This window comes from Pleurodeles waltl, chromosome 7 (genome assembly GCF_031143425.1).
Source record: "Pleurodeles waltl isolate 20211129_DDA chromosome 7, aPleWal1.hap1.20221129, whole genome shotgun sequence".
Classification (NCBI taxonomy): domain Eukaryota; kingdom Metazoa; phylum Chordata; class Amphibia; order Caudata; family Salamandridae; genus Pleurodeles; species Pleurodeles waltl.
In genome coordinates, this window is record NC_090446.1 from 1547403835 (window position 1) to 1547425584 (window position 21750).

Sequence of the window (21750 nt, forward strand, 5' to 3'; positions counted from 1 at the left end):
AGTGTATATACACATTGCCAAAAAGTTTTGCATTTCCTCTTTTCACTCTTTTCTAAGTGCTGAAAAGTACTTCTAACTTTCTAAAAAGTTCAAAAAGTTTTTAAAGTTTTTTTTCTCTGTCTTTCTAAAAGCTCTGACAAACTTTTTTCTCTTGTTCTATCACTTTAACTCTCTCTAAAAATGTCTGGCACAGGCCAAAATGTTGATCTGTCCAAACTTGCATATGACCACCTTAGCTGGAAAGGAGCAAGGAGTCTCTGTGTAGAGAGAGGTTTGAGTGTAGGGAAGAATCCTTCCTTGGAATTGTTACTTAACATGCTTAGAGAACAAGATAAGGCAAGAAGTGCCCCATCTGTTGAAAAAGTAGCTAATGGTTCCCAATCTGATCCAGGGACTCCCCCAGGAAAAGATTCAGGAAAGAAACTTCCTAGCCTTCCCATTACTAGACAGTCTAGCATAGTTGGTAATGATGAAGAGCCACACCATACAAATAGTGTTGTCTCACATCATAGCAAAAGCATTTATTCTCACCACAGTGGTACTGATGTTTCTGTTAGCCAAGCTGTTAGGGTGCCCTCTGTAAGGGACAGGTCTCCTTCTGTTCATTCTCATCATACTTCTGTGTCTAGGAATGTCCCTCCCACCCACCCTGATGACAGATTGTTAGAAAGGGAGCTCAATAGATTGAGAGTGGAACAAACCAGACTGAAGCTCAAGAAGCAACAGCTGGATTTGGATAGACAGACTTTAGAAGTATAGAAGGAGAGACAGAAACTGGGTTTAGAAACCCATGGTGGCAGCAGCAGTATTCCCCATAGTCATCCTGCAAAAGAGCATGATTCCAGGAATCTGCATAAGATAGTTCCCCCTTATAAGGAGGGGGATGACATTAACAAGTGGTTTGCTGCACTTGAGAGGGCCTGTGCTGTACAGGATGTCCCTCAAAGGCAGTGGGCTGCTATCCTATGGCTATCATTTAGTGGAAAAGGTAGGGATAGGCTCCTTACTGTAAAAGAAAATGAAGCTAATGATTACAAAGTTCTTAAGAATTCACTCCTGGATGGTTATGGCTTAACCACTGAACAATACAGGATAAAGTTCAGAGACCAAAAAGGAGTCTTCACAAGACTGGGTTGATTTCATTAACCATTCAGTGAAGGCCTTGGAGGGGTGGTTACATGGCAGTAAAGTTACTGATTATGATAGCCTGTATAACTTGATCCTGAGAGAGCATATTCTTAATAATTGTGTGTCTGATTTGTTGCACCAGTACTTGGTGGACTCTGATCTGACCTCTCCCCAAGAATTGGGAAAGAAGGCAGACAAATGGGTCAGAACAAGGGTGAACAGAAAAGTTCATACAGGGGGTGACAAAGATGGCAACAAGAAGAAGGATGGTAAGTCTTCTGACAAGGGTGGGGACAAATCTAAAAATGATTCTTCATCAGGCCCACAAAAACACTCTGGTGGGCCGAAATCCTCTTCTAATCAAAACAAGGAAAAGAAACCATGGTGCTATTTATGTAAAATAAAAGGCCATTGGACAACAGATCCCAGTTGTCCAAAGAAATGCACCAAGCCTCCTACCACTACAACCCCTACTGCTAAACCTAGTGTCCCTACTAATAGCAGTGGTGGTGGGAGCAAACCTACTAATAGCCAATCCAAGGGAGTAGCTGGGCTCACTATTGGTAACTTAGTTGGGGTTGGTCTTGTTAGGGAGACCACAGAGGCTGTGTTAGTCTCTGAGGGGGCTATTGATTTAGCCACCTTAGTTGCTTGTCCCCTTAATATGGATAAGTACAAGCAGCTACCCCTAATAAATGGTGTTGAGGTTCAGGCCTACAGGGACACTGGAGCCAGTGTGACTATGGTCATAGAGAAACTGGTCCACCCTGAACAACACCTACTTGGTCACCAGTACCAAGTAACCGATGCTCACAACAACACACTTAGCCACCCCATGGCTGTTGTTAATCTCAACTGGGGGGGGGGTTACTGGTCCAAAGAAAGTTGTGGTAGCTTAAGATTTACCTGTAGACTGTCTATTAGGGAATGATTTGGAGACATCAGCTTGGTCAGATGTGGAGTTGGAGGCCCATGCAGCAATGCTGGGCATCCCAGGGCATATTTTTGCTTTGACAAGGGCTCAGGCCAAAAAGCAAAAAGGACAGGGAAGCTTGGATCCTGGAACAATGGACCAAGTGCTCCCTAAAGCTAGGGCTAGTAGAAGCAAACCACTTCCTAATATCCCTCCCTCTACAGTGGATTCTACTTCTGAGGAAGAAGAATTCCCTCCCTGTGCAGAACCTACACCAGAGGAGCTTCAAGCAGACACTGCTGAGCTTTTGGGTGAAGGGGGGCCTGCCAGGGAGGAGCTGAGTGTGGCACAGCAAACCTGTCCCACATTAGAGGGTCTAAGACAGCAAGCTGTCAAACAAGCTAATGGGGATGTCAGTGACTCTCACAGAGTTTACTGGGAGGACAACCTCTTGTACACTGAGGCAAGGGATCCTAAACCTGGAACTGCCAGGAGATTAGTGATCCCACAGGAGTACAGAAAGTTCCTCCTAACTCTTGCACACGACATTCCCCTAGCTGGGCACCTGGGACAAAGGAAAACTTGGGACAGACTGGTTCCCTTGTTTCATTGGCCTAGGATGTCTGAGGACACAAAAGATTTTTGTAAGTCCTGTGAAACCTGTCAAGCCAGTGGCAAGACAGGTGGCACTCCAAAGGCACCCCTTATTCCACTGCCTGTGGTTGGGGTACCCTTTGAAAGGGTAGGGGTTGACATAGTTGGCCCCCTTGACCCTCCTACTGCTTAAGGCAATAGGTTTATCTTGGTGGTAGTGGACCATGCCACAAGATATCCTGAAGCAATTCCTTTAAGGACCACTACAGCACCTGCAGTGGCAAAGGCCCTCCTGGGAATATTTTCTAGGGTGGGCTTCCCAAAGGAATTAGTATCAGACAGGGGAAGCAATTTCATGTCTGCATACTTAAAGGCCATGTGGAAGGAGTGTGGTGTGACTTACAAGTTCACTACACCCTATCATCCACAAACAAATGGACTGGTTGAGAGATTTAATAAAACTCTCAAAGGCATGATTATGGGTCTCCCTGAAAAACTCTGCAGGAGATGGGATATTCTGTTACCATGCCTCCTTTTTGCCTACAGGGAGGTACCCCAGAAAGGACTGGGCTTCAGCCCCTTTGAACTTCTTTTTGGACACCCTGTTAGGGGTCCACTCACACTTGTAAAGGAGGGTTGGGAACGACCTTTAAAAGCTCCTAAACAAGATATTGTGGATTATGTACTTGGCCTCAGATCAAGGATGGCTGAGTATATGAAAAAGGCCCGTAAAAACCTTCAGGCCAGCCAAGAGCTCCAGAAGCAATGGCATGATCAGAAGGCTGTTTTGGTTCAGGACAAACCAAGGCAGAAAGTGTGGGTCTTGGAGCCTGTGGCCCCAAGAGCACTCCAAGATAAATGGAGTGGACCCCACACAATTGTTGAGAAAAAGGGTGAAGTCACCTATTTAGTTGACTTAGGCACTGCAAGAAGTCCCCTTAGGGTACTCCATGTAAACCGCCTAAAACCCTACTATGACAGGGCTGATCTCACCCTGCTCATGGCAACTGATGAGGGACAGGAAGAAGACAGTGATCCTCTACCGGATCTCTTCTCTTCCACAGAAGAAGATGCTCTTGTGGAAGGTGTAGTTTTGGCTGATTGTCTTACTGCTGAGCAGAAAGACTATTGCATAAACCTCCTAGATCAATTCTCTGAACTCTTCTCTACTGTGCCAGGTACCACTTCTTGGTGTGAGCACACTATAGATACTGGAGACAGTTTACCTGTCAAAAGTAAGATCTATAGGCAGCCTGACCATGTCAGGGACTGCATAAAGCAAGAGGTGCAGAAAATGTTAGAACTAGGAGTGGTTGAGCACTCTTAAAGTCCATGGGCTTCTCCTGTGGTACTTGTACCAAAACCCCATTCCAAAGATGGAAAGAAGGAAATGCGGTTTTGTGTAGACTATAGAGGTCTCAACCTTGTAACCAAAACTGATGCTCACCCTATACCAAGGGCAGATGAGCTCATAGATACACTGGCATCTGCCAAGTATCTAAGCACCTTTGATTTGACAGCAGGGTATTGGCAGATCAAATTGGCTGAGGATGCTAAACCTAAAACTGCATTTTCAACCATTGGAGGACATTACCAGTTCACTGTAATGCCTTTTGGATTGAAAAATGCACCTGCCACTTTTCAGAGGTTGGTGAACACAGTCCTGCAAGGGCTGGAAGCTTTTAGTGCAGCATATTTTGACGATATAGCTGTCTTTAGCTCCAGTTGGGATGATCACCTGGTTCACCTATGGAAAGTTTTGGAGGCCCTGCAAAAGGCAGGCCTCACTATCAAGGCTTCAAAGTGCCAGATAGGGCAGGGGAAGGTGGTTTATCTGGGAAACCTTGTTGGTGGGGAACAGATTGCACCACTACAGGGGAAAATCCAAACTATTATAGATTGGGTTCCCCCTACCACTCAGACTCAGGTGAGAGCCTTCCTAGGCCTCACTGGGTATTACAGGAGGTTCATTAAGAACTATGGCTCCATTGCAGCCCCTCCTAATTACCTCACATCCAAAAAGATGCCTAAAAAGGTATTGTGGACAGCTAGCTGTCAGAAAGCTTTTGAGGAGCTGAAGCAGGCCATGTGCTCTGCACCTGTCCTGAAAAGCCCTTGTTACTCTAAAAAATTCTATGTCCAAACTGATGCATCTGAATTAGGAGTAGGGGCAGTCCTATCGCAACTTAATTCTGAGGGCCAGGATCAACCTGTTGCTTTTATTAGTAGGAGGTTGACCCCTAGAGAAAAGCGTTGGTCTACCATAGAGAGGGAGGCCTTTGCTGTGGTCTGGGCTCTGAAGAAGTTGAGGCCATACCTGTTTGGCACTCACTTCATTGTTCAGACAGACCACAAACCTCTACTTTGGCTAAAACAAATGAAAGGTGAAAATCCTAAATGGTTGAGGTGGTCCATATCCCTACAGGGAATGGACTATACAGTGGAACATAGACCTGGGAGTAGCCACTCCAATGCAGATGGACTCTCCAGATATTTCCACTTAGACAATGAAGACTCATCAGGTCATGGCTAGTCTTATTGTCCTTCGTTTGGGGGGGGGGGTTGTGTAGGAAAGTACCATCTTGCCTGGCATGTTACCCCCATTTTTCACTGTATATATGTTGTTTTAGTTGTATGTGTCACTGGGACCCTGTTCTCCAGGGCCCCAGTGCTCATAAGTGTGCCTGAATGTGTTACCTGTGTAGTGACTAACTGTCTCACTAAGGCTCTGCTAATCAGAACCTCAGTGGTTATGCTCTCTCATTTCTTTCAAATTGTCACTGACAGGCTAGTGACCAATTTTACCAATTTACATTGGCTTACTGGAACACCCTTATAATTCCCTAGTATATGGTACTGAGGTACCCAGGGTATTGGGGTTCCAGGAGATCCCTATGGGCTGCAGCATTTCTTTTGCCACCCATAGGGAGCTCTGACAAATCTTACACAGGCCTGCCACTGCAGCCTGAGTGAAATAACGTCCACGTTATTTCACAGCCATTTTTCACTGCACTTAAGTAACTTATAAGTCACCTATATGTCTAACCTTTACCTAGTAAAGGTTGGGTGCTAAGTTACTTAGTGTGTGGGCACCCTGGCACTAGCCAAGGTGCCCCCACATTGTTCAGGGCCAATTCCCCGGACTTTGTGAGTGCGGGGACACCATTACACGCGTGCACTACATATAGGTCACTACCTATATGTAGCTTCACAATGGTAACTCCGAATATGGCCATGTAATATGTCTATGATCATGGAATTGCCCCCTCTATACCATACTGGCATAGTTGGCACAATCCCATGATCCCAGTGGTCTGTAGCACAGACCCTGGTACTGCCAAACTGCCTTTCCCGGGGTTTCACTGCAGCTGCTGCTGCTGCCAACCCCTCAGACAGGCATCTGCCCTCCTGGGGTCCAGCCAGGCCTGGCCCAGGATGGCAGAACAAAGAACTTCCTCTGAGAGAGGATGTTACACCCTCTCCCTTTGGAAAATGGTGTGAAGGCAGGGGAGGAGTAGCCTCCCCCAGCCTCTGGAAATGCTTTCTTGGGCACAGATGTGCCCAATTCTGCATAAGCCAGTCTACACCGGTTCAGAGGACCCCTTAGCCCTGCTCTGGCGCGAAACTGGACAAAGGAAAGGGGAGTGACCACTCCCCTGACCTGTACCTCCCCTGGGAGGTGCCCAGAGCTCCTCCAGTGTGCTCCAGACCTCTGCCATCTTGGAAACAGAGGTGCTGCTGGCACACTGGACTGCTCTGAGTGGCCAGTGCCACCAGGTGACGTCAGAGACTCCTTGTGATAGGCTCCTTCAGGTGTTGCTAGCCTATCCTCTCTCCTAGGTAGCCAAACCCTCTTTTCTGGCTATTTAGGGTCTCTGTCTCTTGGGATTCCTTAGATAACGAATGCAAGAGCTCATCCGAGTTCCTCTGCATCTCTCTCTTCACCTTCTGCCAAGGAATCGACTGCTGACCGCGCTGGAAGCCTGCAAACCTGCAACATAGTAGCAAAGACGATTACTGCAACTCTGTAACGCTGATCCTGCCGCCTTCTCAACTGTTTTCCTGGTGGTGCATGCTGTGGGGGTAGTCTGCCTCCTCTCTGCACTAGAAGCTCCGAAGAAATCTCCCGTGGGTCGACGGAATCTTCTCCCTGCAACCGCAGGCACCAAAAAGCTGCATTACCTGTCCCTTGGGTCTCCTCTCAGCACGACGAGCGAGGTGCCTTGAATCCAGCAACTCTGTCCAAGTGACTCCCACAGTACAGTGGCTCTTCAGTCCAAGTTTGGTGGAGGTAAGTCCTTGCTTCACCTCGCTAGACTGCATTGCTGGGAACCGCGACTTTTGCAGCTACTCCGGCCCCTGTGCACTTCGGGCGGAAATCCTTTGTGCACATCAAAGCCTGGGTCCACGCCACTCTAACCTGCATTGCACGACTTTCTAAGTTGGTCTCCGGTGACGTGGGACTCCTTTGTGTAACTTCGGGTGAGCACCATTTCATGCATCCTCGTAGTGCCTGTTTCTGGCACTTCTCCGGGTGCTACCTGCTGCTAAGAGGGCTCCTTGTCTTGCTCGACATCCCCTCTACCTCCTGGTCCAATTTGCGACCTCCTGGTCCCTCCTGGGCCACAGCAGCATCCAAAAACTCTTACCGCACGATTTGCAGCTAGCAAGGCTTGTTGGCGTTCTTTCGGCGTGAAAACACTTCTGCACGACTCTACAAGGCGAGCGGAATCCGTCCTCCAAAGGGAAAGTCTCTAGCCCTTTGCGTTCCTGCAGAAACCACAGCTTCTTCTGTCCAGTAGAAGCTTCTTTGCACCCGCAGCTGGCATTTCCTGGGCATCTGCCCATCTCCGACTTACTTGTGACTTTTGGACTTGGTCCCCTTGTTCAACAGGTACCCCAGATTGAAAATCCAGCGTTGTTGCATTGTTGGTTTGTGTCTTTCCTGCCTTATTCCCCTATCACGACTTCTTTGTCCTTTGGGGAACTTTAGTGCACTTTGCACTCACTTTTCAGGGTCTTGGGGAGGGCTATTTTTCTAACCCTCACTATTTTCTAATAGTCCCAGCGACCCTCTACAAGGTCACATAGGTTTGGGGTCCATTCGTGGTTCGCATTCCACTTTTGGAGTATATGGTTTGTGTTGCCCCTATCCCTATGTGTCCCCATTGCATCCTATTGTAACTATACATTGTTTGCACTGTTTTCTAAGACTATACTGCATATTTTTGCTATTGTGTATATATATCTTGTGTATATTTCCTATCCTCTCACTGAGGGTACACTCTGAGATACTTTGGCATATTGTCATGAAAATAAAGTACCTTTATTTTTAGTATAACTGTGTATTGTGTTTTCTTATGATATTGTGCATATGACACTAAGTGGTACTGTAGTAGCTTCACACGTCTCCTAGTTCAGCCTAAGCTGCTCTGCTAAGCTACCATTATCTATCAGCCTAAGCTGCAAGACACCCTATACACTAATAAGGGATAACTGGGCCTGGTGCAAGGTGCAAGTACCCCTAGGTACTCACTACAAGCCAGTCCAGCCTCCTACACTCAGTATCAGTCTTCTCCTAGCATGTGGTCTCCTCAGTATCAGTCTTCTCCTAGCATGTGGTCTCACTCAGTGTCAGCCTACTCCTAGCATGCGGTCTCCTCAGTGTCAGCCTTCTCCTAGCATGTGGTCTCCTCAGTGTCAGCCTTCTCCTAGCATGTGTCTCCTCAGTGTCAGCCTTCTCCTAGGATGTGGTCTCCTCAGTGTCAGCCTTCTCCTAGCATGCGGTGTCCTCAGTGTCAGCCTTCTCCTAGCATGCGGTCTCCTCAGTGTCAACCTTCTCCTAGCATGCGGTCTCCTCAGTGTCAGCCTTCTCCTAGCATGTGGTCTCCTCAGTATCAGTCTTCTCCTAGCATGCGGTCTCACTCAGTTTCAGCCTACTCCTAGCATGTGATCTCCTCAATATCAGCCTTCTCCTAGCATGCGGTCTCCTCAGTATCAGTCTTCCCCTAGCATGCGGTCTCCTCAGTATCAGTCTTCTCCTAGCATGCGGTCTCCCCAGTATCATCCTTCTCCTAGCATGTAGAACTCCTCAGTATCAGTCTTCTCCTAGCATGCGGTCTCCTCAGTGTCAGCCTTCTCCTAGCATGTGGTCTCCTCAGTATCAGTCTTCCCCCAGCATGCGGTCTCCTCAGTGTCAGCCTTCTCTTAGCATGCGGTCTCCTCAGTGTCAGCCTTCTCCTAGCATGCAGTCTCCTCAGTGTCAGCCTTCTCCTAGCATGTGTCTCCTCAGTATCAGCCTTCTCCTAGCATGTGGAACTCCTCAGTATCAGTCTTCTCCTAGCATGCGGTCTCCTCAGTGTCAGCCTTCTCCTAGCATGCCGTCTCCTCAGTATCAGTCTTCTGCTAGCATGTGGTCTCACTCAGTGTCAGCCTTCTCCTAGCATGTGTCTCCTCAGTATCAGTCTTCTCCTAGCATGCGGTCTCCTCAGTATCAGTCTTCTCCTAGCATGCGGTCTCCTCAGTGTCAGCCTTCTCCTAGCATGTGGTCTCCTCAGTATCAGTCTTCTCCTAGCATGTGGTCTCACTCAGTGTCAGCCTACTCCTAGCATGTTGTTTTTCAGTGTCAGCCTTCGTGCAACTGACTCTTGTAGTTCCGCTCTTCTGTCTGGGGTTCCAGAGACACTCTTCCAGAGACAGGCACCTCAGGAACAATCTTCGCTTTGCTAGCCTAAGGATCAGCAGGTGCAGTCTAGTGCGTGGTGCAGACCCTCTTTGCGAGGTCCAGAGAAGAGAAGGGCAGTCCTTCCTAGGTCCTTTATCCAGGCCAGATGTGATCTGATTTCTGAGTGAAGGGGTGACACATTTATGCCCAGAGAGTGCCCTCGTGGTAGGTAGTGGTTAGTAGCCAATGAGCTGGTAGGACCGTTCCTGTCTGGTGATGACGTCCTGCAGTGTGTGGCATCTAGCTATCCCAGAATGTGCTATTATGCCCACTCCCAAGTTGGACCCCTCCGTAGGTCTGTGGAGCTGGGGAGCACATCCTAGAGTTGTGGCTACCTGAAGGCTGCACACCCATGAAAACCAGAATGGTGGCTGATTTCCCCTTTCTGTCTTTGTATCTCTTTCTGGGTGTGTGGGCTCCATCGTTGGGACCTCTGGGTAAGTGTCATGTGTGGGCTCCATGGTTAAGGTCTCTGGGCAAGGACTATGTGTGGGTTCCATTGTCGGCGTTTAGGGGTGGTCTTCCTGATTGAGTTCTCTTTATAAGGACCATGTGTAGGTTCTATGGATGGGTTCGCTGGGTAAGGGAAATGTGTGTGCTCTATAGTCAGGTTTTATGGGTAGAATCTGTGATTGGGCTCTCAGCGTAACGTCTATGTGTGGCAGTACGATGGGGCTATCTGGGTAAGAGCTATCAGTGGGTCTGTAGTTGGGCTGTCTGGGTAAGGGCCATTTGGGTTCCCTATTATTAGTTTCTCTGAGTAAGGGCTATGTTCATTCTCCATGGTTGGGCTGTCTGGGTAAGGGCCATGTGTAGCCTCCACAGTTGGGCTCTCTGGGTAAGGGCTATCAAAGGGACACATGGTTGGGCACTTTGGGTAAAGGCCATGTGTAGCCTCTACGGTTGGGCTCTCTGAGTAAGGACTATGTTCAGTCTCCATGGTTGGGCTGTCTGGGTAAGGGCCATGTGTAGCCTCCACAGTTGGGCTCTCTGGGTAAGGGCTATCAAAGGGACACATGGTTGGGCACTTTGGGTAAAGGCCATGTGTAGCCTCTACGGTTGGGCTCTCTGAGTAAGGACTATGTTCAGTCTCCATGGTTGGGCTGTCTGGGTAAGGGCCATGTGTAGCCTCCACAGTTGGGCTCTCTGAGTAAGGGCTATGTGTAGCCTCTACGGTTGGGCCAAAGCACGCCCGCTTGGTATTTTACATTGTAGATTTTCCGGTCTCACCTGCTCTGTAGTTTGTCACTGGATGCCAAAACTGGAGTGTCTGGTATCTCACAGTTTACTGACACCTGAAAACTGGTTCAATGGGATTCCGGTCAGAACGGTCAATACAGAACTGAAAGTAAGATCTCTGATGAAGTTCCTGCTACCAGTAGCACCTTCGAGGCCCGTGGGCCAAGAGCGGGGTGAACTCCCCAAAAAGAAGGATCTGCTGTGGTTTTGTTGTAACCCATCTGTGCTGCCCGGCAATGCCGAGTCCAACAGTGGCCAGTAAGTCATTGCGTAGGACATCTACAAGAGATCTCTTGAGGTGAGCTGGATGTGACTTTCTGCACTCAGTCTCTCAACTCACTCACTATCCAGAGACTGGATTCATCTAGAAATGAGCAATATCACCGTCGTTGTGAGGGTTTTACTGTTTGCAACGCTTAGAACACGAGTCTTTCTGGAGTAAAATGGCTTCAGTAAAGATCCAGCAACTTTGCATAAAAAATATGGATTCAAGGGATGAAGCGCAGCATCTCTGCCAGCTTTGAAGAGGTTTCCTTGGATGCAAAAAATCCATTATTGAAATAATTTGTAATTTTATTAACAGCCCTTACAGCAGAATATCTCATTTTGGGAGGTTTTTTTTAATCTGATCCTGGTCATCAGTTTACAAATGGAGGGGTCTCTGACCTCCTGAAGGATCTTCTGTGGCAATTGTGGGACCACCACAGCCCACCTACACAGGGTGATAGTCCTGTGGTGGGATCCACATATCCTGCTGCCCAGCAGTGCCCCCAGGTGGCGTCAGGTGATGTCTGTTTATTCCTGGTCACTGGGCACCAAGGCCCATATTTATACTTTTTGACGCTAAACTGCGCTAACGCAGTTTAGCGTCAAAAAGTTTTGCGCCGTCTAACGCCATTCTGAAGCGCCATGCGGGCGCCGTATTTATGGAATGGCGTTAGACGGCGCAATCAGACCGGCGCTGCCTGGTTTGCGTGGGAAAAAACCACGTAGACCAGACAGCGCCGGCGTAGGGGGAAAATGGCGTATGGGCGTCTTAAAATGGGGCAAGTCAGGTTACGTCGAAAAAATCGTCGTAACCCGACTTGCGCCATTTATTTTCGACGCCCATCCCCCATCAACATGACTCCTATCATTGTAAAGATAGGAGTCATGCCCCCTTGCCCAATGGCCATGCCCAGGGGACTTCTGTCCCCTGGGCATGGTCATTGGGCATAGTGGCATGTAGGGGGGCACAAATCAGGCCCCCCTATGCCAAAAAAAATTATTAAAAAAAAATAAAAAAATACTTACCTAAACTTACCTGAATGTCCCTGGGGTGGGTCCCTCCAGCCTTGGGTGTCCTCCTGGGGTGGGCAAGGGTGGCAGGGGGGGTCCCTGGGGGCAGGGGAGGGCACTCTGGGCTCATTTTGAGCCCACTTGTCCCTTAACGCCATGCCTGACCCAGGCGTTAAAAAGCGGGAGTATAAATACCACATAAAGGCCTGGGAGTCATTTTTTAGACGGGAACGCCTCCCTTGCATATCATTAACGCAAGGAAGGGGTTCACGCTAAAAAATGACGCACATTCCGGGAACTTTGGCGCTATACGCCTCTAACGCCATAGTATAAATATGGCGTTAGTTGGCGTTAGTTTAGCGTCGAATTTGCGTCGAAAAAAACGACGCAAATTCGGCGCAAACGGAGTATAAATACGGCCCCAAGTCTCACTGAGGAGCTGCAAAGCTTCACCTAAGAGTCTTAGGACAACCCAGGAGCCCAAGGGACCCCCCAACATGTTCCACCCCGATCCTGTAGTAACTTTGGAAACAGTAGACTAGGATCATGCCCACTGGGATTATGCGATGGCGCTCCTGTGGGGTGTTTTGCATAATTATAGATTTGCTGCTGTTAACAGATAACGGGGTGTTGGGAGAGGAAGTCTCTTCTGCAGGAGGGGCGGGACCCGAGAACCGCTTCCAGATACGGACTCCGGAATCAAAAGGAGAAGAGCAATCAGTATTGGGGTCGTCGTGGCAATGGGGGGTGGAGCCACCGGAGGGCCACGCTGAGGGCGCTGAAGACGGGGGAGGGAGGGACAGGAGCTCAGTGTGGGTCTGCGCAGCAGGAGCGACCCGAGAGGGGACCCGACAGAGGGAGAGCTCCCCAGGAGGACCAGGGGATGACCCGAGGGACATCCCGCCAAAGAGCTGCACCTCCCTTCCGTGCTGCGGGAGGGGCGTGGCTCAGTCAGGTGTGGCGGGTGAGGGCACCGGAGGGCCACGCTGAGGGCCCTGAAGACGGGGAGACCCAAGAGGGGACCCGACAGAGGGAAAGCTCCCGAGGACGACCAGGAGATGGCCCGAGGGGCATCCCGCCAAAGAGCTGCACCTCCCATCCGTGCCGCAGGAGGGGTGTGGCTTAGTCAGGTGTGGCAGGTGCGGCCACACAGCACCATCAGTAGCAGGGAACTCACTCAGGGAGGAGGGCACAGCCGCAGCGGCTCAGGTGAGCCCCGTGGGGGACACAAATCCCCAAATCAAGAGGAGGAACAGTTTGAGAACCAGACTATTCATTTTTAATTTTCTTCTTTATTCTCACCTGTGCACCCCATGAATTTACGGGAGCACATGAGGAGATGATGGTGGAAGTAAAACAAAAGCCTTTATAAAATAATATTGCATTCTTACCGGCGCTCACTGTGTCCTCTCAGGGGAAAGGCAGAGACTCCTTCCTTTGGGACCCCGAAAGAGAAGGAACGATTATTATTCACGTTCTCAGCTGGTTCACACTGGATTCTATCAGTAAAATAAAGGCGTAGACTTTATAGGTTACATCGACTTGGACCGGTTGATGACATATAAGGGCTGCCCTAGACTCCGCCGCAGTTGCCATAATCCATCATTTGCTGTATAATCTGAGGTTTTAACAAGAAATACATTTTCTTTCTATGCCAAATGGTTTAAAAGTTATTAAAAAGGCAGCAGCGGGTGTTAGAGCGCAGAGGAGGGAGCTTTGCAAAGACTGACTTCAACTTTCATTCTCTCATTCCGATATGTGGGTGTTGAGTTGGCAGAAAGGAGCTGCAACCAACGCCCATGCAGCATTAACCAGTGGAAAAATGACAAAATACTGAACTAATGCTACCACAATATGTGCCACATCACAGCACATTATTTGACATTTCATGCCACATAATTTATTCAACCCTGCCACATAATTTAACCCTCTCCTGCCGCATAATTCTACTGTCCCTCCAGTCCCGGCAAAGATGGAGGCCATTGGCTGGCTACAAGAAGAAGAGGGTCTGAGAGCCCTTCAGCTGCTGGGGCATTCTAGCAGCAGGGCTTGGTTTGAAAAATGTAAACGCCAGGGCCCCTCTCAGAGGTCCCCTGAAGACTACACCTCACATCGCCCCTGTCAGTGCTGCCAGTGACGTCACCAACACAAGTGCTGACCATGGCACGCGTCATAATTCAGGCTCTTCCAGGCCCCAAGCCTCAGAAGCAGCATCGGCGGCAGATATTATTCATTTTTAATGTGTATTGAATTATTAGACACTGGCTGTCTGATCATCTCAAAGTGTGATAAACAGCGCCACCATGTGGTGGATTGTCAGCAGAGCCGGTATTAAGAAGAAAGTGCTGGAAACCACCGGCTCAAAATGAGCCTTTCCTGGGAGTCGTTGTAGAGGATATTTGGGTTTGGTGTGGGTGTCCGCCCCGGACCAGGGGATTGTGGGGGCTCAGCTACAGCACATAAAACATCCTTGACTGACCCCTCGACTGTAGATGTAGTGGGATGGATGAGGGTTGGAGTGAGTTGTCAGCCAGTCGGTGGCCTGCTGAGGACACGACAGTGTGTTTGATTTGCTCTCTCTCTTGTCATTTGGTTATTCCATCACAGCTGTGTTTCTTTTCCCTCCACAGGAGACATCTCACGAAGCTGTCCCTCATCTTCAGCCACATGCTGGCAGAGCTGAGAGCAATATTCAGTGCTGAGTCTTCCTATGGGAAGAACTACTGCATCACCAAAGAAGGAGCAGCACAGTTCTGGAGGCAGTACTTCGGCAACAGGTGAGGAGTGAGACGAGTGCTGCGCACTAAGTCCTTAGCCTCAGGGAGCTATGAAAGGCACCTCTTAGTAGAGACTTCTACACGCTTCGCTGGACATGTGGGGGGTGTGGCTTCAGGCAGGCTTCTAGACATGCACCTTCAGAATATAAATCTATGGAACTCTGTCCAGCAACACAGGATCCCAATAGATGTGTCCGGTTCTGGCCACTGGGACATTAATACACTCTATAGGCAACCGGTGAGTAAACAGTGTCAAAAAGAAAATGCTGTTTGGTCATGCTGAAACTTTTCAACTTGAGGTTGAAAAACTTTCAGGAGCAAAATATACTCAGCAAATTAAGGCCCTCATTACGACTCTGGCGGTCGCTGGTAAAGCGGCAGTAAGACCACAAACAGGATGGCCGAAAAAAAATGGAATTATGACGCGGTCATCCGCCACTTCACCATTCCGACCGCCATGGCGGTGATGACCGCTGGGCTGGAGATTTCGGTCTCCAGTCCGGCGGCCGTCACTAGACCGCCAGCGGTATCAGGACCCTGTATACCGCCATGGATTTCGGGTGATTGGGAACCGCCATGAGATCCATGGCGGTAGGTACTATCAGTGCCAGGGAATTCCTTCCCTGGCACTGATAGGGGTCTCCTCCACCCCCGCTACCCACCACGAGTCCTCCCCCCACACCTCCCGCCCCTCTGCCACCCCCCAAAGGTGGCACAACCCCCCTCCCCACCCCCACCCCAACATGCACATATACACACCCCTACACGCACACACCCCCAACATGCACATATACACACCCCTACAGGCACACATCCCCAACATGCACATATACGCACCCCTACACGCACACACCCCCAACATGCACATACACACACCCCTACACGCACACACACCCAACATGCACATATACACACACCCTACAAGCACACACTCCCAACGTACACATATAGACACCCCTACAGGCACACATCCCCAACATGCACATATACGCACCCCTACACGCACACACCCCCAACATATACATACACGCACCCCTACACGCACACACCCCCAACATGCACATACATGCACCCCTACACGCACACATACATCACAACACATACCCGCACACATTCAAACAGACATGCACACCGACCGACCCGCACACATTTCCCATATACACAGCACCCCCCGCACGCATACACGCACTCACACACCCCCTCTTCACACTCACACGCATACCCCCATGCACACACACAACACATATCACCCCCCCAACCCCCCCCCCTAACAGACAATCAACTTACCTTGTCCGTTGGCCCTCCGGGAGGGGATGGGATCCATGGGGGCAGCTCTGCCACCAGCACACCGTCACCAAAACACTGCCACACCGAATCATGGGACGTGATTCTGTGGGCGGTGTTCTGTTGACGTGGCGGTGGAGGTTGAGCAGCCTCCACTTTCCCGCCGACCGCCAGTATGGCTGCTGGCGGCTTTCCATACGGAAAAGGATGGAGGACTGCCAGCGGTAATAATATGCGGCGCGGAAGACCGCCACTACTGGCGGACTTCAGCACGACGGTCTTGCGAAAAGACTGACGAGGTCGTAATGAGGGCCTAAGTCTGATGTCTATGAATGAGAAGGTTTCCCAGTATTATCCTCTCAGTATGAAATTAGATAAGAGATATTTGACTCATCGCTTCCAGGATCAACCGAAGAAAACAGCTTTAGGCCCACATTTTGACCTCTGCGGTCTTTTTGAAAGACTGCTGAGGTACCGCTGTGCTGAAGACCGCCAGTGCAGGCGGTTTTCCGCACAGCGTATAATGACTGCTGGCAGCCCTCCGTCCTTTCTCGGACGGAGAGCCGCCAGCAGCCATACTGGCAGTCGGCAGTGTAGTGGAGGCTGCTCCACCTCCACCGCCCCATCGTCAGACCACCGCCCACCGAATCACGTCCCAAGATTCGGTGTGGCGGTGTTCTGGTGACGGGGAGCTGGTGGCGGAGCAGCCACCATGGATCCCGTCCCCTCCCGGAGGATCAACGGACAATGTAAGTTGATTGTCTGTTAGGGGAGGGGGGTGGGGGGGTGTTGTGTGCTGTGTGCGTGTATGGGGGTGTGAGTATGTAGAGGAGGTGTGTGAGTGTGTGTATGCATGCAGGGGGTGTGTTGCATGTATGGGAAATGTGTGCAGGTCAGTCTGTTTGTATGTGTGCGGGTATGTGTTGTTGTAGTGTATGTGTGCGTGTAGGGCTGTGTGTATGTGCATGTTGGGGGTGGGGAGGGGGGTCCTGCCACCTTTGGGGGGTGACAGGGGGGTGGGGGTGTGAGGGGAGGACTCGGGGGTGGGGAGTGGGTTGGGGTAGACCCCTATCAGTGCCAGGGAAGGAATTCCCTGGCACTGATAGTGCCTACCGCCATGGATTTTGTGACGGTTCCAAACCACTCGAAATCTATGGTGGTATGCAGGGTCCTGATACCGCTGGCGGTCTGGTGACAGCTGCCGGGCTGGAGACCGAAGTCTCCAGCCCAGCGGTCGGAATGGATAAGTGGCGGATGACCATTGCGGTAACCGCCATGGTCATAATTTCATTTTTTTTTGCCGCCGGCCTGTTGGCGGTTTTACCGCCTCTTCTCCCCCGTCCGCCAGGGTCGTAATGAGGTCCTGAGTGCCTTTACGAAGGAGGGTTGCCCCTTATACTGAGACGCACTGAACTGGGCTTGCTCTGCAGTCTTACACTGCACAGTTCCTTCAGTAAACAGTCTGGGAGGAAGTGGATGAGTGTGATTTTGACTGAATGCAGTGAATGGTTGTGGCAAAGAATCAATGTATCGCTGAGGATATTTCAAGATGTTCTTAACACATTGCACGATCAGTGCCAGGGCAGTACCCAGGAATCAGACTCTGGGGTTGGCATACAGGGCTGAAGCTGTATATTGATGCTCTGAGTTCCAAGCAGGCGGTACACTGAAGCGTGTGTTGTGTTCTCATAAGTCACCCAGGCCCATTGAAGCCCTCAAAAGCAACACTGGTTCAAAACGTCACTACCAGTTGTTGCAACGCCATCTATCTTATAACTTATAATCTCTCCGCCTGGTCAGTCTGATGCTGGACACTGCTCCATGTGTTTCAGGCCTCTGTCCTGTTCGCTCTAATCTCTATGCCTGTCCCCTCAGATCCTGGACATGGCTCCATGTATTTCAGACCTCTGTCCTGTTCCCTCTTGGATGGGTTTGCGACAACATTGGTTTTGTTATCTATAATGTTTTACATTCCATTTGTGGATTGCACAGGCTTGTTGCCTCTGATGACAAACATGTATGTCTCCACATTTTCCTGACTCCTCTGTCTCTTCTCAATGATACTGGACATGGCTCTGCGTTTTTCTGACCTCTGACCCTTCTGCACTTCTCAGGAGCATCATCCCTTGGGTGGAGTTCAAAGAGAAGCTGGATACAGTGCACATGGTTGAGGAAGGTCCAATGGCTTTAGCACTGAAGTCGACCATCGACCTGACCTGCAATGATTACATCTCCATATTTGAATATGACATCTTCACACGTCTCTTTCAGGTGAGGACAGGGTGGGTTCATGGGAGATAAGTGTGGGGGGCAATAAGAGGAATGTATCTCTGGAGGTTGTGGGAAAATAGGAACAATAGATACTTCTGGGAAAAGGGAGACAAGGTAGGCATCAAGTACTGCTGAATAAAGGAGGGGAGATCACAGGGAAGGCATGTGCTGCAGAGGATACAGGGGAAGACATCAGGGTGATTGTGTGCTGCTGAGAAAAAAATTATAGACAATAGTGTTATGTGCTTTTCACAGAACGTGCTCCCCTGAATTATTATGGTTGTATGTTTGGAAGGTATCTTTGAAGGTAAAGCATGTTGTTAGTTGAAGTTTGTCCGTGTTCAAGAAAGTGTCTGGTGTACAGCTTAAAGGTTTCTTTACCACCCTCAATCCAATGGCCTTGTAGAGAGAATGAATAGAGTCTTAACTGACTATAAAATGGGTCAAAAACAATGGTGGTGTGATAGAAGAGGCAGTCAGGTCCTTGTTGTGGTTCTACCACACTTCCCCTCATTTGGTCACTAAGGTTTCTCGTTTCAAGGTACTAAGGGACCACCAAGCAACTTTTTTTTTGTTTCCATCCTGGATGTCCACATGGATTTGTAAAGGAATGGTTGAAGCTAGTTTGGATGACAATGTCTGTGCAAAAGATGTTGAATCTCAAGAAAACAAAGGATTGAGCATAATGCAGGAAAGATGTTGAACAGTTTTCGTGTTATGTGGTTTATGCATCAAGATTACTGGTTTCATAAATAAAGGTGATGCACGCTATGGTGACCAAGTCATTGTAGAGAAAATGTGTGGTAATGTGGTTGGGGTCCAAGCCAGTCACTGGTGGAATGTTGAAAGGAGGGTACTTGCTCGTCCTTGGACTGGTGACACTATGCAAAGCACCCCTTCCAAGAGTGCTTAAAGCATCCCTTCCACGGATCACACTCTTTGTAAATCATCTAGAGTTAAACTTCCACCATGGAAACTTAGACGACTTCTGTGGTTTCTATTTGTCTTCTTTTATTTGCTCCCTTTTGCTTTTCTTGTTTGCTCTCCAATTTGATGTTTAGTATGTTTTATTGTTTTCTCTTTATGCATTGTTTTTCCCATGCTGTTAGTAAATGTTTTCTTTTGTTGTTATAAAAAAAGAGATAATGTTATGTGTTGTTGTACAATGGTGTCTTTTCACAGATTGTGCTCCTCTGATGTATGATGCTTCTAAGTTTGGGGTGTCTTTGAAGGGTCTGCAGGCTGACAGTTGGAGTTTGTCCATGTTACTGACATGACCTGCAGTGGCTTTGACATCACTTATATCCCTAAATTAACCATCTTGACATTTACCGGACTGCAGTTATGTTATTTACCATAACAAATGGGAAGAGCAGGTGCTGCTGAGAGGAGAATGGCAACTAATAAGGAAAGCTTTTGCTGCTCAGTAAACGAAGGGGCACAAGGCAACCAAGTGCTGCTCAGAACAGATGGGGAAGGCAGGTGCTACTGAGGAAACAGAGGATGACAACAGGTGAAGTGGTTGCTGCCATGGAAATAGGATCAGGAACTGAAGAGAAGGTGCTGCTGAGGAAAGAACTGAAGACAACGACGGTGGGTGCTGCTAGTCCTTAGGAAAGAAAGGGAGACTATGAAATCAGGTGCTGCTAGTGGTTAGGGAAGAAGAGAAGCCAACAGTAGTGGGTGCTGCATATGAAAGAAAGGGAGACGTTAGGGAGAGCGGTGCTTCTGATGAAAGAAGGAAAGACAACAGGAGCAGGTGCTGCTACTGCTAGGAAAGAAGTGAAGATAATGGGAGCCCATGCTGCTTGTGCATAGGAAAGAGGGGAAGCCTATAAAAGTGGGTGCTGATGTGGAAAGAAGGGAGACACTAGGGAGAGCGGGTTCTGCTGAGGAAAGAAGGGAGACACCAGGGAGAGCGGGTGCTGCTGAGGAAAGAATGTAAGGCAACAGGACATACATGCATACATTGTATTGTTTCACGGCTGGTGATTCTCTCACACATACCTAGACACACACAGGTTTTACCAATTAACACTATCATGTAAGTATGCACAGGATTTTAAACATGCATTCAAGCGGCCACACACACAGACACACATTTGCACATACACATATTGTGCTCCCTGGTAGAAACAATATCATACAAGCTCCCTGAAATATGGTTGAGCCCACCCTGGATCTTAGGTGCCAGTCAGACCCGATGGTAAAGCGTGACACTATCAGAATGTGTGAGGACTAAGCATTGAAGCGTAAGACTATCAGAATGTGTGAGGTCTAAGCATTGAAGGCGGACACTATCAGAATTTGTGAGGTCTAAGCATTGAAGCATGACACTATCAGAATGTGTGAGGACTAAGCATTGAAGCGTGACACTATCAGCGTGTGTGAGGTCTAGGCATTGAAGCGTGACACTATCAGAATGTGTGAGGTCTAAGCATTGAAGCGTGACACTATCAGAATGTGTGAGGTCTAAGCATAAAGAAAGAAATGGATTCCCCTTGCTTCATTAAACTCTGACCGGGTTTCCACGTGGGATAGGAATTTCTCTGGTAGGACAAGGGATTCTTCATTTGTTGTTGCATTCACCACCCTCAGAGGGACACTAGTTTACAGACTCCCCTGCCCCCGACAGCAGTTCAGCAACTCTATCACCAACGTCATCAGCATGCACGCTCTCCCATCAACAGACTACATACTCCTTGGGGACTTGAACTTCCACTTTGAGAACACCAACAATAACACCTCTATCACCCTGCTCGACAACCTCTCCAACCTCGGACTCAAACAGCTCGTCACCACACCCACCCACTCTTCAGGACACACACTCAACCCCATTTCCTCCGCCAGCAAACACGTCTCTTTCTGCCACACCCCCGAACTCCACTGGACCGACCACCGCTGCATCCACTTCTCCTTCGAGAAACCCACAACACACCATCACCCACAACGCATTCCCTACTGCAGATGGAACAAGGTCACCGAAGACCAACTGATCACTACCCTCTACCAGAACCCACCCATCGACACCACTGACACTGACACAGCAGCCTGCAACCTCAGGCAATGGATCGACGACTGTGCCAACACTCTTGCCCCGATCAAAAATCCTTGCAACAGACGCACCAACAGAAAGGCCTTCTGGTTCACCCCCGACCTCAAAGAATCTAAGCAAACATGCAGAAGACTCGAACCACCCAACACCATATTGTTTACATTTTATGACTTTGCTCGGATTTCACTATTGACATTCGCTTTGCAGATGTGCAAGCACTCTCTGGCATCCGCCACCTTCTTCGCCTGACTTATCATCTCATACACCGATGACACCAAGCTGATCATCTCCCTCACCAAGGACACCACAAGACCAACCTCCATGAAGGAATGAAGGCCATCGCCAAATGGATGAAGAACAGCTGCCTATAACTGAATTCCAATAAGACTGAGGTCCTCATCTTCGGCTCCACCCCCTCCGCATGGGACGACTCCTGATGGCCTGCCTCACTGGGAACCGCACCGACACCCACCGACCACGCACGCTA

General features: G+C 49.2%; 1 protein-coding gene across 3 annotated transcripts in view; it reads left to right on the forward strand.

The window, feature by feature from the left end:
* CBLC (Cbl proto-oncogene C) overlaps positions 1–21750 on the forward strand; it is a 195336-nt gene that overhangs the window by 52697 nt on the left and 120889 nt on the right. For 2 of the 3 annotated variants that reach the window (XM_069201446.1, XM_069201448.1), the window contains exons 2-3: positions 14507–14653; positions 18052–18208. In XM_069201446.1, the coding sequence (XP_069057547.1) occupies positions 14507–14653; positions 18052–18208 (304 nt within the window). The remainder of the gene's footprint in view (positions 1–14506; positions 14654–18051; positions 18209–21750) is intronic. The other variant, XM_069201447.1, reaches the window with a different exon arrangement.